The sequence below is a fragment of the Ricinus communis genome, chromosome 2, assembly GCF_019578655.1.
Source record: "Ricinus communis isolate WT05 ecotype wild-type chromosome 2, ASM1957865v1, whole genome shotgun sequence".
In the NCBI taxonomy this organism is placed as follows: domain Eukaryota; kingdom Viridiplantae; phylum Streptophyta; class Magnoliopsida; order Malpighiales; family Euphorbiaceae; genus Ricinus; species Ricinus communis.
Window position 1 is genome coordinate 7114654 of NC_063257.1, and position 19236 is coordinate 7133889.

A 19236-nucleotide genomic window follows, 5' to 3' on the forward strand; every position below is an offset into this window, starting at 1 on the left:
CTCAATTTGTCAAAAGTAACTATTTGATCCTAAAAATGTTTGTTATTTTTCTTTTTTTATTCTTTTGTTGTGCCATAAGGTAATTTCCTTCCTCATATTAGATCTTTTATTTAGGACAAATTCGGGGGCCAATTCGACCTTTTGTCCCTTATTGGACGGCTTAATTAAATCCGTTAATTAATAATTCATCCAATATTCACTCACTTTTTTATTTCATACTAGTATATATTCTCCCACGTGCCCTATTATTTTCCCTTTCTTTCTTATCTCCACGTGCTCTTATTCCCTCCCTCATTATTTTATTTTCCCATTGGTTTCTCTCCATTTCCATTTGCTCCTCCCATCTCTCCCTCTCTCTCTCCCTCTCCCTCCCCTAAACATGAATTATCATACAAATCTATTACTCTTAATCTTACTTATCTTTTTTAGTCATACCTTTTCATTAACTTCTTCCTCTTCAGAAAGTAGTGATGCTGATCCTCCTTCTTCTTCGTTTTTTGAAAAGGTAACTTCTTTCAGTCCCAAGTCGTTAAATTCACAAAAAAACCAAACTTCATCCTCCAGGCCACCAAAACCTTCAACCGCCGCCTGCGATGTCTGGACCAAGTCTTGCTCAGAGGCGGTGTTAAGTCTGGCTTGGCGACCGGAGACTGTTAGTTGGTTGAAGAGTGTTAGAAGAAAGATTCATGAGAATCCCGAGCTTGCTTTTGAAGAGTTCAAGACTAGTGAGTTGGTTAGAAATGAGTTGGATAAAATGGATATTAGTTATAAGCATCCCTTGGCTAAAACGGGTATTCGGGCTTGGATCGGTACTGGTGGGCCTCCGTTCGTGGCTATCAGAGCTGACATGGATGCTCTCCCTATTCAGGTGTGTGTTGTTATGTATGTATGGTGTGTGTGTGTGTATATATATATATATGTTATGTGTGGAAGAAGCATGCATGTTTTTACATATAGATGGTGATAAGGCTGACATGGGGTTTTGAATGCTTAACATAGGCAGATTTAGTTTTTTTGGGGTTCAATTTTCTTTGTTTGAAAGAAAATTGAAAAATGAAAAAAAGGAGTTCTTTATTTTTCAGGGATTTTCTTTTCTATTTAAGTATTATGATTTTTTGGCTTTAGACAACTTATTTCTTCTTGTTATTCACCAATTCAAAATCCACGCTAATTTAGGAAGTGCAAAAATAGCAATATATATATATACTTAAAAATTAAGCATTATATTAAAAGAATTTTTTATTTATATAATAAGATAGTTTATTTTAATGCTGACTCAGAAATATCTAATTTTGTCGTCTTATATTTCTTAGATCTGACATCACGTGTTAAAAATTATAAGAATGTTGTTATATGATAAAAAGATTGTGTCAGAACAAATTTCGAGAAGAAGTTTCCAATCATCGAACATTACTATAGGCCCATTTTTTAAAGTTGTTTACTAAAATTGGAAATTTTCTTGGCTTTTTAGGTCACGTTGTTGAGAAATTGATTAAGCATGTGAGAAAGTTAATTAAGCAAATGCTGTGGTGTTCTTTATTTCTTTTCTTTCAGGAAGCTGTAGAGTGGGAGTACAAAAGCAAAGTTGCTGGCAAAATGCATGCTTGTGGGCATGATGCACATGTCGCAATGCTGATTGGTGCTGCCAAGATCTTGAAGAGCCGTGAGCATCTCTTGAAGGTCTATTCTCTAATCTTGCATTCTGATATAAAAGGTTGAACCACTTCTAGTTCTAATCACCCTTTATAATTATAACATTAAGCTTTATAGTTTAATTAGCAACAGTACTATAAAAAGAACAAGTAGCTTTAAAAATAGTAATAATTATATATCTTCTGTGTCGGTTCACAATTTCTCAAAAAAAGAAGGTGATTTTGGTTGATAACATTCATCCATTAAGCATGTGGGTGACGATAAGACCATGGGACATCATGTTCAGATATAAATAACCTCAGTCCCCAGGGTCTTTTTTTCTCACTATGTTACTTTAATTTCCTTTTTGTCTGTGGGATTTCTCTTCTTTTATTCGACCTTTATTTACACGAAACAAGGTCAAGAGTTTCCCAAGAATTTGTGGGCTCTTGAACCTAACAACATCATCAAACGGTTGCTTCCTTTTGCTTGTGACAAAGGTTTTGCATGTTTACCGGTTCCGAATTATTTTTGTAATCTAGTCAACTTGGAAAGTTTCTCTCATACACAATAATAACCACACACGTCCTTGTAGAGGACAAACTTAATAAGGCAAGAATTATAAAAAAACAAAAAAAAACAAAAATCATGACCTTTTATAGCAGATTTGATCTAAATTTTAAATTTTTGTTTTCTGCTTTCTTGTGGAAGCATTTATCATTGATCATATCCAAAAGTAATTTAAATCTTTCATTACTTCAAGAAAATGGGTCGGCCAAGAATCTTGTTCACTTTAAGCTACCCTATAATGGCATTGCTAAATGACAAAAATCAATTAAAAATAATAAACCTGTCGTGGGTAGATGAAAGCGACTCTATGCATGTCTAGCAGTACACACACATGTATTTAAATATTGAATGATAGAATTCCTGTAAAGAAATCATTTCTTTTTAAATGCTTGTGAACTCATTGGATTCATACACCCTTTAAACAAAAAATTCTTTTGACATTTGTAAAGGTCCTTTACTGATTCGATCAAATAAATAAATAAAAGGTTAAAAAGGATTTGTCTTACATAGAATAGAGCATGTGACTGAGCTTAAGGTATTAAATAAATATGGACAAGACAGGATTTTGTCTTGTATGCTAACCTCTCTGTTACGCACTGTACATATGGATGTGTAGCTTTCTGTTATATTTATGCAGCTGTGACGAATTGTGCTGCTTTCTAGACAATATTTTAGTACAAGCTTTAAATTTCCGAGGGTTGCAGTTGTTGAGTTTTAACGAAAAGGGTATTGATATAGACATGCAAGCTAATTCAACCTACCATCCTTGAATTTAATAAGGAAAATTCAGCAGAAAATAAGTAAAATCTTATCTTCCATTCAGGGCATTCATGATTCCATTTTGGTAGCTGAAGATTTTTTAGTTCTGCTCAAATTTATGCTTCACAATGGGGTTAATACTTTTCTAGCTGATCATTTTGCTATTACAGGGTACTGTAGTCTTGCTGTTCCAGCCAGCAGAGGAAGCTGGGAATGGGGCGAAACGGATGATAGGAGATGGTGCTCTGGAAGATGTGGAGGCTATATTTGCAGTTCACGTATCCCACGAGCATCGTACTGCAATGATCGGTTCGAGGCCTGGTCCTTTGCTAGCTGGATGTGGCTTCTTCAGAGCAGTAATTAGCGGCAAAAAGGGCGGTGCTGGGAGCCCACACCATTCTGTTGACACTATTTTGGCTGCCTCCGCTGCTGTTATCAGCTTACAGGGCATTGTATCCCGTGAATCGAACCCACTTGACTCCCAGGTTTGTCTTTGCTAGATTATCTTTGCAGGTCTGCATTTTTCACATCCTCCCTTTCACTCCTTTTTTGGGTGTTCGAATAATTTGCTAACTCTGATGTTCTCACTTCACTCCATAGGTAGTATCTGTTACAACCATGGATGGAGGCAATAATGTTGACATGATACCAGACACTGTCGTACTTGGTGGTACATTCAGGGCCTTCTCCAATACTAGTTTCTATCAACTCCTTCGCAGAATAAACGAGGTACCTTACAGGCTTCCTTCAAATTCGCACACACCATAACTTAATTGGAGGCTGCTTTCCTTGATTTCATTTGAATAACATTAAAATTTCAACTAATCTTAAAAACAGGTGATTGTAGAACAAGCAAGGGTTTTCAGATGCTCGGCGACAGTAGACTTCTTCGAGCAGGAGTACACAATCTATCCACCAACAGTGAATAATGATAAAATGTATGAACATGTTCGGAAAGTAGCCATTGATTTACTAGGTCCAGCTAACTTCAAAGTGGTACCACCGATGATGGGTGCTGAGGACTTCTCATTCTACTCACAAGTGGTCCCTGCAGCGTTCTACTACATCGGCATAAGGAACGAGACATTAGGGTCAACACACACAGGCCACTCACCCTATTTCATGATAGACGAGGATGTTCTACCTATTGGTGCTGCTGCTCATGCTACCATTGCAGAAAGATACCTTATCGAGCACAGCTAATGTTAAAACTAATTGACTGCTAAAAGATTGAGCATGTCCGAAAGCAAAAGAATTTGCCTCTTCGTTCCTGCTCTCTCTTATTGTATTTAGTGTTTGGGAGAGGGATCCGGTAGAGGGAAAAGTTTTCTCTTGCCAATGTAAAGGATAGAGGGAAGGAGGGAGAGGGGCATCTGTTGGTTCCTAATTGCAGTTGCAAGTTGCAACCGTATTTAATGTTCTTCAAGTAATAGTAATTAGCTATTATTTATCAGCAGTATGTGGTAGTTAGCTTTTATTTATTGGCTCAAATTCAATTCAAAGCATTTTCACTAGGTTCTTGAGGTTACAGAAAACCAAACTGCACAAAGAAAACTCCTTATGTTTACTGCATTTCTTTAATAGTAGTTTCTCAAGAATCAGAGAAAACTTTTCCTCTGTTTTTCTTTCTTTTCTTTTGTTCAAAAAATGAATAAAACCCCATATGATTCTTGCTCTGCTGCATTGGCTTAATCCTGCCGCAATACCTGCTTCCTTTAAACCAAACCCCATAGCAATGATTGCACTAGACAGCCTCTTAGTTGTTCTTTCTTGTTCTGCTCTGGATATATTTATGTAGAAAAATACATGTTTTATTTTAAGGCCGCACGCGTTTTATGACAAGAAGATGAACTGGAAACTTTTTTATTACGTACAACAATTCAGATTCCAACATTATGATGTCAAGTCACTACTATTACATAGTTCCCAAAAAAAATTCTGCATTTTCCACACTAATGATGCCCTAATTTTATAAACAAGACTCACCTCTTCTCACCACATAAACATCTAGCAGCTTGTAGAGCAAAATATGTTAGGATGATGTCAGCACCAGCCCGTCGAAGACACATTAGGGACTCCATCATAACCCGTTCTTCATCAATCATTTTGAGAACCCCACCAGCCTTAATCATGGAGTATTCACCTGACACCTGGATTCATAAAATCGGAAGGATAAGCCTCAACAAAGGATCATATCATAGCAGATTCTTCCTATGGAATAGAATTCCAGGGACCAGACATTACATGTGAGGAGAAAACCTTGTAGTTGGGGAATAACAAGAAATCTGGCAATATGGCCAAATTAAGAATTCTACTAACAATTTGTGTGTAACACTCAACTAAACCTAAGTCTTGTTTTCCTCCATTTAGTTTTGTTTTGGGACAAAGTGCACATGTAGTGTGCAAAAGGTACAAAAGCATCCCTCTTAACCTCCCAGCAACCAGTAATGATTTCTGACTAGAACATAGAAATTTTATGATATGGCTTTGGCACACCAAATCAATCACTACTCAAATTCTAAATCTTACAGGCAGGGTAAACAGTGGCATGAACATCACAGTTCAGTGCATATTATGACCTATTGCTGCAGTATGATTCCTTATAATCATTTCTGGAGGCAGAGAGTTAATGATAAGGACATAACAGCAGGTTCTGTAGGTAGGCTGTTAAGTGACAAGGTTACAGAGAATACCTGATATGCAGCAATTGGCAAAGGAGATTTATCTCTGAGAAGCCTTATGATATCCAAATATGGAAGACCTGGTTTGACCTGTCATGCAGATCAATGTAAGTTTGACGTAGGATGATCCGCCATTAATTAATAAGGTTCAAAGAAAGATAATAAGCTCCAAAGAAAGAAACACCAACCAGAAGTATATCAGCTCCTTCAGATTCATCTTCATGAGCCTCAATTAGAGCCTCTCTGTAATTAGCCGGGTTCATCTGATAGCTTTTGATACAAGCCAAAAAAATATAGGAAAGTGAGCAGCAAAAACACTTGTTTAACAAAATTTGCCATACATTTTATGTAAGATAAACTACACACGTCTTTTTGTCTCCAAAGCGTGGATTTGAGTCCAATGCTTCTCGGAATGGACCGTAAAATGAACTAGCATACCTGGCATTGACATATCAGAAACAATAATTAACATTAGATTGCACTGATGTTGAAAAATATTGTCATGAAAAATTCTTTCTTTAATTTTATTTTTTTCTGAATACATCTTCTATATTTCTGCACACAAATGCAGCATCACAGTTTGTGGCAAGTATAATCTCAACAATGACAACCATGAATACTTCAGTGACAGGACATGGCACCAGTAATTCAGTGCGTTTGGCAGTGAGTGAGTTTAGCTTAATTACATTATACGGATATGTATGAAGGGAAAGCTTATCCTGAAATTACTTGGCTGTATAGGACATGATTGAAACATGCTGAAAGCCTTCAGCATCAAGAGCTGCCCGAATTGCTCCAACGCGGCCATCCATCATGTCACTGGGACTAACAACATCTGCCCCAGCTCGGGCCTGTTCATGGGAGTAACAGTACAGACAGTGCAAAGAAAGCTCAGGTCATAGTAGGAACAGACTCGTAGCATGTCCAAGATACTAACATGCAACAATGAATGTTAGAAACCTCTAATAGAGAGTCCATAATATCAGCCACCTACCAGCTTTAAGGAGCTAAAATTAACCAGCTCTAGGCAATTTATGCGCTCAAACTACAAATTTTAGTCCAACTTATAATAAATTTTGAAATCAGAGATAAAGTAGTTATTGAGCACTTAATAACCAGCATCTAGTAAACTATGATGTATCAGATAACATCCCGAGCAGACACTGATATCTTTAGAAGTATAAATGACATAGTTGCTACTAATTGACATTTCATATTCCATAGCATAAATCCCACTATAATTACCTGAGAAACAGCTTGTTTGCATAATTGATGCACCGTCTCATCATTCATTATGACTCCTGCCAGGTATAATGGACATTAATCAGTATACATCCATGTTATGCTGTTCCTTTTAAGAAGAGTATGCCATCAACACAGCTTAGACGCTTGTCCAAAAGATTCTATCATACTTTTCCTTACAACAGAATATCAACAACTGAAATATCAATTATATCTCTCTTACCATCTTCTCTGACAATACCATCATGCCCATCAGAGGAATATGGATCAAGGGCAACATCAGTATAAATAACCTACAGAAAAGCAAAATAAACATTCAGATACCTTATTGTATTTGCTTGCACTTACAGTAACCTCAAATTTCAATTTCTTTCAAAGAGATAAAATTGAAAGATTAAATACTTACAAGATCAGGGTATTTGTCCTTCAGAAGCCGAATTGTCCGAGGTACCAGACCGTTATCATTATATGCTTCATCTCCTGTAGGAGACTACAATGGAAGAACCAATCATATTACATCATTCTACGAAACAAAGGAGCAAACCATAAGTTCTACCAAACAGAAGAGAAAACCATAAGAAGAATGAATACCTTCAAAGCATCTGGAACTTTGGGAAAGAGAACAACACTATTGACACCAACATCCCGAGCTTTTGCTACCTGTATCAGATAGTGCTTATGTTAAAACTGCACTGCAATTCAGTAAATAACTTAAACTTCTGATGCATCAAAAAATACCGAAAATTACTTTGGATTTGATTTTTCAGTTATAGGAGAATAGTACTACATTTGTTAGGCATTTGCACTTTTTCATACCAATTTTTGAATGTCTTACTTCATTTAAGTTCAAAAAGTTGTACAAGCAATAGGACCGTGCAATAGAACCTACAAGATGGCATGGATTTCCTACTATACATGACACAAAGATTTAGTAGAGGTGAACATTTCAAAAGAAATTCATTATTTTGTTTATGACAGACAATCCAAATCTTTTATGTGGACAAGATGCAATGCAGCATAGCAAATTATGGGACCATTAGATATTAGCGAGTCCTAAGTGCCTGCTAAGAAATGCAAATAAAAGAAAACTCTGGATATATTTGCTCAAAGCAGTTTTGGGTTTTGGAATTTTTTTAAGTAAGCAAATGGAATGCCCCAATTTCATGATAACTAGGACGAAAGCTAAAACTTCAAGCAAGTTAATCATACCCTTTAATGAAGATGGATATCTTTTACTTATTTCTTCTTTCTGGTGGAGAATTTCAATTAGCATTGTCAATTCTTGCATAAAGCCCTTTTCTTGTTAGACGTTACAGCAGTAAAAAGAAGCTTAGGTTATTCCCATGTACATAATCTAGTGAGTCGAAAAACATGTTTCATCTGACAAGTGTCTTTTTTTCTTTTTGAAAGAATGATATAGAAAATTAGGCAGGACCGAATCACCTCTTCCACAAGTCCATGTCTCCATCCGAGCCTGTAACATCCAGGCATTGCTCCAATCGGTGTGTCCTCCTCGCCTGAAAATTTCAAAACATATATCAAGGGAACATCTATGGAGTGGGTGGGATGATTAAGAATGAAGCAAGATACAAAAGTACAAACAAGTATCCAAATCAGCACCAACCTTCATGAATAAAAAGTGGATAGACAAAATTAGAAGGTGATATATTAGTTTCTTGGAATGATGCTCTCATAGCAGGTGACTTGCGATTACGACGAGGGCGCCTACTGAGTGGCTGATACATACCAAATTAACAAACAGTAGCACATAATTCGTACAGTTTAAGCAAAAGTAATTTTCATTAAAACCTTATAACATCCCAAGCATTAGGCATTACTAAATTGAAACTCGATCATTAAGGGAAATGTAATTCACTGTATCAGATTACTTCAAAGATATTAGATAGCTTTTGAGAGGCAACTTAGCACATAGATAACAAGGCAGAACTTCTAATGGTCAATAAGCAATCAAAACTTGGCAATGACAATTACATGATGACTCAACTTAGCAACAAACAAATAATTCAACTAAATCACACTCACAAGTGAAGGAACAACAGGGGTTCCAGCTGGTGCAGCAGGCTTAGGAGGCACAGGAGGTGCCTCAGGCACATTTCCAGACACAACAGCAGCTTCACATTCTGCATCAGTAAGTCCCAACTTCTTAATTGGCCCATCGTGCCTTTCACTTGCTCTTACCATCAGAACACGCTTGGGACACACCTTAACCGAATTCGTACCACAATTGAACCTCAAACTATGAACAGTTGGTTTTAAAGCAACATAATTCTTACAATCTAAGCCCTTCCTTGCGGGGACAGTACAAGCAGCATTATTGAAGATTGTGGATGCCATAATAACAGTCAGTACCCACGAAAGTTAACTGTGTGAAAAGGAAAAAAATTGGATTTTTAAGTTAAACCCAGTTCATTACTGATAATGCAGCCTTGTGGGCAGATTTCAGCAAACATTTTTATCAATCAAACGAAGAAAAGATTAAACCTTTAATTCAGAATTGAACATGGAAACAGTGAGAGATCATACCTTCGGAAGGGAGAAAAGAAAAACGTGAAATTCTCGAGAGAGAAAAAGAAAGAGAAGGCTTATCTGATGGAGATAGATAGAGAGGAAAGCCAATAAGAAGAAAGAAAGAGAGATAGCTGAAGAGGTTGTTGGCAGAGGATCAGTTGCTGCCCAATTTTGACAAGTACAGCATTGGGTCATTAGATAAGAATAAGATTATTATTATTTAAGAAATATTTAATAATAAATAAACGGGTCCAGTTTGAATCGAACATTACTCTTTTTAATTCAATAAAATTGCTATCCTCTACTTTGATTCTGAGTTTTGGGCCTTCTTAATTGGACTGATTCTGTCTTTTTCATAAGCGTGTGGCTTATACTTTTCTTTCTTAAGAAACAAATTAGTTTTTGGTTTTTTCTGTGTCACACAAACACAAGACAAGCAGAAAACAAAACTTGTTCAAAATCCGAGATGGGCCTAATTTCGGGCTCGGAATGAAATTGTTAACCTTTATTTTGTAGGTTGTAATGATTTTAGCTTGCTATTTAATTGTCACATCAAATATGCAAATAGAATTCTCTATTGTAAAAGTTTTTAAAACATTTTTTTAGTTGTACGATGGCTATATCTTAAGGCTTTTTCAGGCTAAATGTTACAACTTTGAATTACATCTATTAGAAATAATTTATTAAGCATAGTTTTGTAATAGATTATATGATATTCATGTATTTTTAATTCATGTCCTTTCACTTTTCAAATAATATTTTAACTCATTGAATCAAAATAAGTTATATGAGATATTTAAATAGCAATCACCAATGATATCAAATGCATTTTCTAAGAAATGATTTTTGTTTCACAATGTTTCACCATTTAATTATGTGATTCATAAATATAAAACTTTGAAATTTAAGTCTTTTATTGCAATGTTAAGATACTGGAAAAAACTATTATATACAATAATAGAGTCATATTCTAATGTACCATAAATATACGGTACTATAAAACTTATAATAATAGATAATAAATTTTTAGGAAGTTTAGTGAAAAAAATAATGAATGAAGAGTTTAAAGAGTTTCTTTTAAGATATTTGGTACAATTACAATTGTTTTATATACCAAAAACGGGGGTGAAGGATTTTGCATTTATAACTTTTGATGATGAGATTTTTATATATATAACTAGTAAGCACCACTGGTTAAATTCTAAAAATAAATAAATAAATTGATAAATAAAAATATATATTTAATTGATCAATAATTAAATATTATATATAATTGACTAATCTAATAAATTATTAAAATTACACTAATATAAATATTTATAGATTTCTATCGTACCAATCCAATAAATTATTAAAATTATAATAATATAAATATTTATAGATTACTATCGTACCATTAGAAATGACTCGTTATATTGTTTTATCTATTAGTTATAACTATTCTCAATAATGACTTGTAAATAGTTGCGTAGAAGATCATAAACCTTTTTCCTAATATTAATATTCAAAGTGGATATGAACATAATTAACATTTCTTATAAACACAGCACTATTTGCCGAGACAATTGTGGTTCTCTTCACTCGCAAATTGCCATGAAATCTCAATACAATATTCACTTGTCTCTACACTTAATTATTACTTTCTTCTTACCTGAACCGATTGTTTTGATGCAAACTTTGGCACTTAGGCCTAAGAAAAAGAAAAAAAGAACCGTTCATGTTGTCCATATATATATATATTGATGAACTCTTTTTTTTTTTTTTAGCTGTTGATAAATCTTTAAAAAGACTCAATTATAATATCTTAATATTTCAATATAAAGAGGAAACGATTATGTCATTTTAATATAAATGGAAATTTGACACTATTATTACTGTGAATGTTAGAACAATTCTGTCAATTCCATCACAAAATTCCTCATAATCATTATATTCCCAACAAAAATAAGTTAAATTATTTGATTTAAATAATTATTTAAATCTGAACTTCCTTTTAGGAATAAAACTGAACTTTATTATTTAGTAACTAATTAAATATTTTATCTCTCTTAAAAAGATTCGCCAACACTCTTTGTATATAATAAAAATTAATACGAGTTAAAATAATAAAATATTCAGCTAAGTTGATCTAAAATATCAAAAAGGGCTAAATTGATTAAAATTTAAGAGCCAAAGTAAACCCTATTTCAGAAAAGAGAATGAAGGAGAATTATACAAGTCATTATTAACTTTATTTGAAAACATGTAAGCAACCAAAAGGTCACATTGATTCAAGACAACAAGCAAATTATTGGCTACCATATTGACTTAGGACAATAAGCAAACTAGTGGCACCCACATATATGTGTCGTATGGGGCAGATTAAATCACTGAAATTGAACTGGAAAATATGGTAAAAGATTGATATTAATTTGGGTTTCTTATACTTCTCTTAACAACACCCTTTCCCAGTTTATACATGTTGCTACTTGTTTGTAACCATTATATATTATGCTACTTAATTGAGTAAATTTTGAGTTTTCAACTTTCTGTTCAGCGTTTGAATAAATACTGATGGAAGATTTATCCCTTTTTTTTTTTTGGTAATTCATGCACATTGTATCTCCAATGAGAAAAATGAAATAAATAAACCACAAAATGCATACATGTTAGTGACAATTGCATCCACAAATTTCATTTTAACTTCAAATAATAAACTGCAAAATGTTATATGCATGAATGGTCTTACATATACAGGATCAAGCATGGAAGAAATTATTAAAAAAAGAAAAGAAAAAAAAAAAAGCTAGGGATATTTACATTATCAATTATACCCATAGCTATAAAGCTAAGGAACTTCATTTTTATGGTACCTTCAATTTTATATCAGATTGCAAAGCCTGAACTTTGAATGCTCTTTTTAGGACACTAAATTGAACTCTTTCTTGACCATGCATACGTGTCAACTATTTTAATTTTAAATTCTTAAAATATGTCTTGTGATTTTTCTTTTCTAAGAGTTAGATTAGCAGTTCTCATCTTTATTTTTATTTTTTTGTGTTCTTTCTGTAAATTTTTATATCTCTAATGATTGATTTGCTAATTCTCTGAAAAAAAATATTAGTATAATTATTATCATTTGAAAGCCATATGTTTGGATAGATAACCATTAAACTACAGTATTTCTTTTTTATTTTTAACTTTTATTTTTAATTTCTCAATAATATCGTTTTACACTATGAATTTCTCTGTGTTTTTGTTTTAGTATATCTATGACGAATTTTTATTCTCATTTAAGAAAAAAAAAATAAAACATTAATTAATTTTACTATTAGGTAAAGCACCGGTTAACTTTTTAAAATCTCAATTTAATGTAAAAGGGGAAAAAAATAAATAAAAGCAAACAAATAAAGAAACAGGGGAAAAGAACAGCAAAACATCATCATCATCATTGTATGAAGCTCATCTCATATGTCATTTCAATATCATTAAATATTCTCAAATCTTGAAGATCAAAGTTGATAATGAAAGGACAAAGGAGGGAAAGATTTGGGCAATCAAAGCAAGGCCGAAAGAAACACTTGGGTCCGAACCCAGTGTTTAACCCAAATAAGTAATATGCAAATATCAATTGCTATTTGTGGAAACTGGGCCTGTCCTGCTTCTGTGAACAACCATACTACTCCTGGTATTACAGAATATAGAGAAAAAGAAAAATATATATCATGAGACTTGATTTGATTCCTGTGGGACCAAAATTAAAGGCAAGATTTTGTTTTAGTACTCGTGGGTTTCCACGCATGAAATTCTTTATAATCATGACAATCAATTGTTAGGACTCAGGTGAAACCTAACTCACATCAAATAAAAACTTCAACGAAGATGATCCTAATTCAATGCAATCAATTATTTTGCCTTATGTTTCCTCTTTTCTTTTGAGACTTTGATATCTTTATTTTTTAATATAATTTTAAGCATAATTTTTTGAAAAATTATACTTGTAACTTATAAAGAGTCAGATTTAATATACTATAACACTCGAAATATTTAAATTTCAAAATAACTTTTTTTAGTAAAAGTAAATATAATTTCTATTTAAGAAACGTATCCAAGAGTAAAACCAAAAAATTCAGGAGTAGAAATAAATGTGCATTATAATTTATCTTCTTGAAGTTCAACTCTAATCGATAACATGCACAAATACATTTAGCAATGAGTGAACCTTTCATGTTAAAGTCTTCTCGTAAATCCATACCTTGTGCTTCAGAAATTGCTTTGCTTGGTCCCACTAATTAATATTATATATAGAACTGTTCTTGTTGAATATTTTTGTTTTCCTTATTATTAGTAGTTTAATTGTATTCAGATTCTTAGAGATTTGGTTTTAGCCTTTATATAATATGGTTCGTGTTTTGAAAATATTGGGAAAACTTGATGACTTCATGCATAATAATTAGTGGGATCAACCCACCAACTCTTCCATATATGACTGAATTATGTCGGATTTATACAAAATCTAAGTAATTTATGAGCTAACATGCATGTTCCAAATTTTGTTTCTTTGTTCTTGTTTTCTTGGTCGAAAATCTTGTTTTTTTTTTTTTAATTTTCTACCGTCTTTCTATGCTTTTGATCGGTTTAAAAAAAAAATTATTATCATGTCTACATTAATTTATGCCCACTTTAATTTTTGTGTGACTATATATAATAAAAAATATAATCTAAATATTAATCATCGAATACCCAATAACCTACTTCAATGATTAATACTCACTTGATTATTATTAGACTATTAGATGAATAATAGTGCGAGGCATCTCAATTAGTTAAATAAGAAAATAGGTGTTTGACATATTACTTGTAAGAGTAAAATTTTTATTCAAATTGAGATATATACTAATTATGATGCTAAATTTAAATAATTAAATAAAAAATTTATATATATTTTTTTAAAATATAATTTTTCTCAGTACACTTAATTTAGTTGAAACGCAAATGTAAGTGAACGAAATCTCCAAAATCTAATATGTTATAACTTTTTATTCAAATTTGAAATGTTTTTAGTTGCCACAAGACCTTTTCTCATGCTCCGACCATGAAAAGGCTAAAGGAAAAAGAAAAAAAAAAAAAAAGAGGAAAAGTATATGCCTTTCACTACTCTTTCAGGACCAAGTCATGCAAAATTGAAAACAAAAACCCCAAGAAAAGAGAAAGAAAGAAAAAGCTGGGAAACAAATAATTTGCAGTTTGAAGAAAGAAAGAAAGAAAGAAAAGAGCATGAAAAAGAAACGGTTAGAGAAGGAGAAGGTAGGTCTACATAAGTATGAAACCATCAAACTGTCTTTTCCTACCCATGAAATGTAAAATGATTTTTGGACTGACCCACTTTCATAGATATATAATATACACTCACGATCTCAAAGAAAAAAAAAAAAAGTATCTTCTCATCTATCATCACTAGAGATGAAAGACGATGACAGACCATGTTATCATTATTAGTAATTTTCACCATTTTCATCATCTTCATTGTCCCTTCCTTCAGCCAACACCACCTTTCAGCTGCATATATTATATTTTTGAAAATGCTGCCTTCATTTTCATGATCTTCAGCCAGCTTTCTCAAAATTTTCAAATTTCTTTTCTGTATGTGTATATATATACTCTTGACTTGGCTCTGTCACTGTTCTAAAACATAAAGAAACTAATCAAATCATGCAGAGATGTAGAAAACTATATATGGAGAAAATGTTTCATATGCTTCATACTTCACACATACAGACAGAATAAAATTAATAATAAAGCTGATCAAAGCGTGGATCATCACTTGAAGTTGAAGGTCGTATGAATCATAAGTGAGTCAACTATATATATGATCATGAATTCTCAATGCATGCAAGCTGTTCAAAATTGGATATTAAATGGAAACGTGGTCCAGGAAAAAAAAAAAAAAACAAATGGGATGAGTGGCCCCTGTTATATCACAGACAAGATCATGATCGGGTGCAAAAATGTGCCCTAAAAACCGTCCAATTAACATTCTTGGCAACACTTACATAAAATGAAAGAGGACCCATTAATCTTGATTGCGGAGGGACCATGTGTCCTTTCCATATACTTAAATGGCTTATCAACCATAAGATCTTCTTTGATCTTGCATAACTATATGAAGAAAGAAGAAAAAGGAATCTTGTACATAAGATGAATTTGACTTGGTTCAGGATATTGTAAGCTAATATTTGAGAGCTCTTTAGCAAATATTAGTTAGTTAGTTTAACTAGGCAGTATGTCCTTAATTATCCCAATGCAATGTGCTGAAGAACAAGAAGCACGGACAAGAATATGCCATTCGATAATGACCTGAGAGGTTCCATCGATTTTTATTATATTATTATCATTAATTTATATTTGAAACTAAGATATGCAAATGACATACTTTCCTAATTTAAATCTTGATTAGACAAATTTTAAAATAAAATTTACTTGGACTAACTTTTGAGATTTTTATATGACGTATTTTTTAATAAATGAAATAATCATGCTAAATTTATCTAACTTTTCAAAATTATTATTTAAGATTTGAGCGATTTGTCAATATTCAACAAACGTTTTTAATTATTTGCGGTTTTTTTTCTTTCTTTTCATTCACTTTCAAGTTAATTATAAACAATAATTCCCACCTTTTCTTATTGTTTATTTTATGAAAACAGATTGAAAGTGAGTGTGTAGGAAAGATCTTTTCTTTAATGAAATCAATCATTTTCCTTTCGACTGATCAAAGAAAGCAAAGGTTATGCCATGGGCCAATTCCTTAGGAAATTTCTTCCATCTAACCTAATATAAAAAAGAAAAAAGAAAAAGCAACATCTATTTACATTGGCAACAGGACTGAAAATTTATGGTGGGACCAAAAGACAGATCCAACGGAAAATCTCGTTTGATTCTGGATGACCATATAAATTAAAGGTAAATATATCAGTCTTTAGTAGAAAAGAAAAGTTTATAATAAAATTGTACCCACTTTGCTTCCCAAGTCAAGGTAACGAAATACAAAACAATCCAGTTTGAGAAAGAAGACAGTAAAATAATAGCAAAGATGGGCCACCAAAGCACACTTTGCTTAAGGATAATATAAAGATTGTTGAATTTCTTCTTTTTCTTAAAAAAAGGGAAAGAGAAAAGAGAAAAAGATGTTCAGATTTGATAAGATATCTCAAGTTAATTTAGCCACTGCCCAGTTACTCTTTCACGTTCCTGTTCAATCTTTATGGGGCAAGAATTCATTTATAGCAGTGTTTGTTTTGATACTGCCAGCAGTTTTGCTTATCTTTGGGAAATTATTTAAGTCTGTTAGATGAGTTCATCTAAATTAAGAACTCAAATTGCTTTAATATGTTTCTTTTGGATGCTTAAAAATGTTAGAAAGAGCAGTTGAGCTTTTGAGAGGTGAAGGTTTTGAGTTTAAGTTTTTATTTTTTTACTAGATAAATTCTAGTCTTTATGGCGAGTATAAAATGATGATTATTTTCTGTTGCGCAGTTCATGGTCTATTAGACCTCTCATGAATAAAAAAAAATAATATTAGAAAGAAATTGAAACTGGTTTATCTTTCGAAATTTGGATTCCGTTGCTAAACCACTAATGTAGCGTTTTTTAACTGTGAATATGTGATCATATTTATTATGAGTGAGTTTAAATTACTATTATCTTATGATTTATGAGTTCCTTATGTATTTTATACAACACTCTACTAATTAATTATTAATTATCACTGCGAGTCACTTGTGTGCTTTAATTGTAAAAAGAAATATAGTGTTGTTAATTATGCGTTAAATATAGTTGCTTTTAGGCTAATAATCAGATAGTGCATGACTCAAAAATAGTTTGCCAACTAGACAAACTTTTAAGATGGTTGTGTGATTTTTTTTGGATAATGATATAAATAGTCACTCAACTTTACATTTAATTTTATTTAGTTATAAAATTTTAATTTATTTTATTTAAGTCATCTAATTTTAGTTTTATTTTAATTTAATCACTTCATAAATTAAAAATTAACACGTGGCAAAAACAATCAATATGAAAAATGTAATTAATTTTTTTAAAAAAGAATATAATTAAGTAAGAAAAAATGTGACATGTTAATTTTTTATTGGCAATGTACCTAAATTATAATCAAAATTAAAGTTGAATAATTAAAATGAAATAAATTAAAATTTTATGACCAAAATAAAACTAAATGTAAAAATTTAATAAATTATCCCCACTTTCTCTCAAAAGGTAAAATAGTTATGTGACTAACCTCTCCTTTCCCTTTCTCTTTCTGTTTTCTCAACATCAAAATTTATTATTTTTCTCCATTAAATTGATGTGATTTTTCAAATTCAATTCAATAGATACAAATGTCCAATTTTCTTTATATTCTTTGTTAGTCTAATTCTTTCTTCACGAATGTTTTAATTATAATCCTTTTCTCCAAGCTCTCTTTCAAAAATTCATAAGATTTTGTTTTGTCCAATACACATCCGAAGCAAGCCTTTGTGTTATGTGCTAGTGATGCTAATTTTTATTATTTTTATAAAGGTAATATGTTGATATATTTTTTATATCATCTTCATCAATTGATGTTATTTTCTGAATTCAAAACCTTGAACCCGTAATCCATTACCCATTGCAAATAAACAGACAGACAGAAAAAGAAAAAAAAGATGTAAACAATAACTTAATTTCTACTTAAAGAGAATCAGTGTGAAAGATGTGAAATCTACTTTACTATCAAAGCCTAAAAATTAAAATCTACTTTAATCCTTTTTACTGGTGTTGACTGTTCTTGTAAAAGGCCAAGACAAATAGAATCATTGATGTCGTTCAAAGTTTCGATTAATTGAAGCTCTTTCACAGGCAAGAAGAATGGAAGTTTGTCTCCAGAGATCACCTTCCTTCTTTCATTTCCATCCTTTCTATATACTTTTAGCTTTTGAATAAACACCCACTAACAATATTTGTTTATTTTTAATTCATTTGGTTAACCTTTTATTAATTTTTTCTTTTACAACTTATTTGAAAATTTTTAAGTTTAATTTTTGAATGTAAGAAGGTAATTACCGCTATTTACATAGTCCATAGCCGGTCAATATTATTATAAAAATATTATATATATATATATATATATATATATATATAAATAAAATTTGATGAGTTACTTTTAATTTTAAAAATTATTTTTTATATATATTATAAATAAAAAGAAGATTCAAGACTCCATAGTTATAGAAGAAATTTGATTATTCGTTATCGCGAATTAAAGACAACAATATATATTATTTTTTAATTAGATACAATTTCATACTTGTTTATTGATTGTTTAATTTAAAAAAAAAAATTATCTGCTAGATTACTCATATTTTCTCACGTCCATTTTGTTTTTAGAAAATGTTAGAGAGAGTAAGTTGTTAATGATATGTTTCTGTTAAGTTCTGAAATTTACATCACAATTGACAAAATGAAAAAAAAAATAAATAAATAAAACAAAAGCGAAGAAGAACATCATTGTAGATGACAGCGACGTGATCTGACGGTTCATGTGAACCCACGTCAGTTGCACTGCTCTGTACTGAGGAACACATGGATTGACTAACACGTGGCAGACAAGGAGACGGGGCCCACTGTCGAGTGTGAAAAAATAGAAGTAGTACATGTAATTAAAAACATTTTTCGAAAAAGAAAATAAGAAATAAAGATAAAAATAGTAAACTTTCTGGAAAGGGACAGATTCGAAATATGGATGGAGATATCAGAGCAGAGGGGAAAGGGACCCACAAAAGATTGCATTTTGGAGGGTCCCACA

The 19236-nt window shown here is 31.9% G+C and overlaps 2 protein-coding genes across 3 annotated transcripts; one reads left to right on the forward strand and one right to left on the reverse strand.

Moving 5' to 3' along the window:
* Nucleotides 1–283: 283 nt before the first annotated feature.
* LOC8281068 (IAA-amino acid hydrolase ILR1-like 6) lies at nt 284–4417 on the forward strand. The gene is made up of 5 exons (XM_002513701.4): nt 284–868; nt 1555–1680; nt 3132–3446; nt 3562–3690; nt 3799–4417. The coding sequence occupies exons 1-5, from the start codon at nt 380–382 to the stop codon at nt 4162–4164; spliced, it is 1425 nt and encodes a 474-aa protein (XP_002513747.1). The 5' UTR covers nt 284–379; the 3' UTR covers nt 4165–4417.
* A 391-nt stretch (nt 4418–4808) lies between these two features.
* On the reverse strand, nt 4809–9603 carry LOC8281067 (delta-aminolevulinic acid dehydratase 1, chloroplastic). Of its 2 annotated transcripts, none has more exons than XM_002513700.4 (13): nt 9429–9599; nt 8928–9267; nt 8509–8620; nt 8328–8401; nt 7476–7544; nt 7291–7374; nt 7108–7177; nt 6888–6943; nt 6372–6493; nt 6009–6080; nt 5831–5912; nt 5655–5732; nt 4809–5111 (listed from the first exon to the last, which is right to left on the reverse strand). In XM_002513700.4, the coding sequence occupies exons 2-13, from the start codon at nt 9237–9239 to the stop codon at nt 4944–4946; spliced, it is 1299 nt and encodes a 432-aa protein (XP_002513746.1). In that variant the 5' UTR covers nt 9240–9267; nt 9429–9599; the 3' UTR covers nt 4809–4943. The 2 variants fall into 2 exon arrangements, with proteins under 2 accessions (XP_002513746.1, XP_048226681.1); XM_048370724.1 differs by lacking the exon at nt 4809–5111 and adding an exon at nt 5308–5324 and having other exon boundaries at nt 5582–5732; nt 9429–9603.
* Nucleotides 9604–19236: the final 9633 nt, after the last annotated feature.

Excerpts from the sequence above, each read along its gene's own strand:
- LOC8281068 (XM_002513701.4), top strand. The coding sequence starts at position 380 with ATGAATTATCATACAAATCTATTACTCTTAATCTTACTTATCTTTTTT. Across the intron at positions 869-1,554 it reads TGGATGCTCTCCCTATTCAG|GAAGCTGTAGAGTGGGAGTA; the intron begins GTGTGTGTTGTT and ends CTTTTCTTTCAG. Across the intron at positions 1,681-3,131 it reads GCCGTGAGCATCTCTTGAAG|GGTACTGTAGTCTTGCTGTT; the intron begins GTCTATTCTCTA and ends TTGCTATTACAG.
- LOC8281067 (XM_002513700.4), bottom strand. The coding sequence starts at position 9,239 with ATGGCATCCACAATCTTCAATAATGCTGCTTGTACTGTCCCCGCAAGG. Across the intron at positions 7,178-7,290 it reads AGGACAAATACCCTGATCTT|GTTATTTATACTGATGTTGC; the intron begins GTAAGTATTTAA and ends GCTTTTCTGTAG. Across the intron at positions 5,913-6,008 it reads CGCTTTGGAGACAAAAAGAC|CTATCAGATGAACCCGGCTA; the intron begins GTGTGTAGTTTA and ends TTGTATCAAAAG.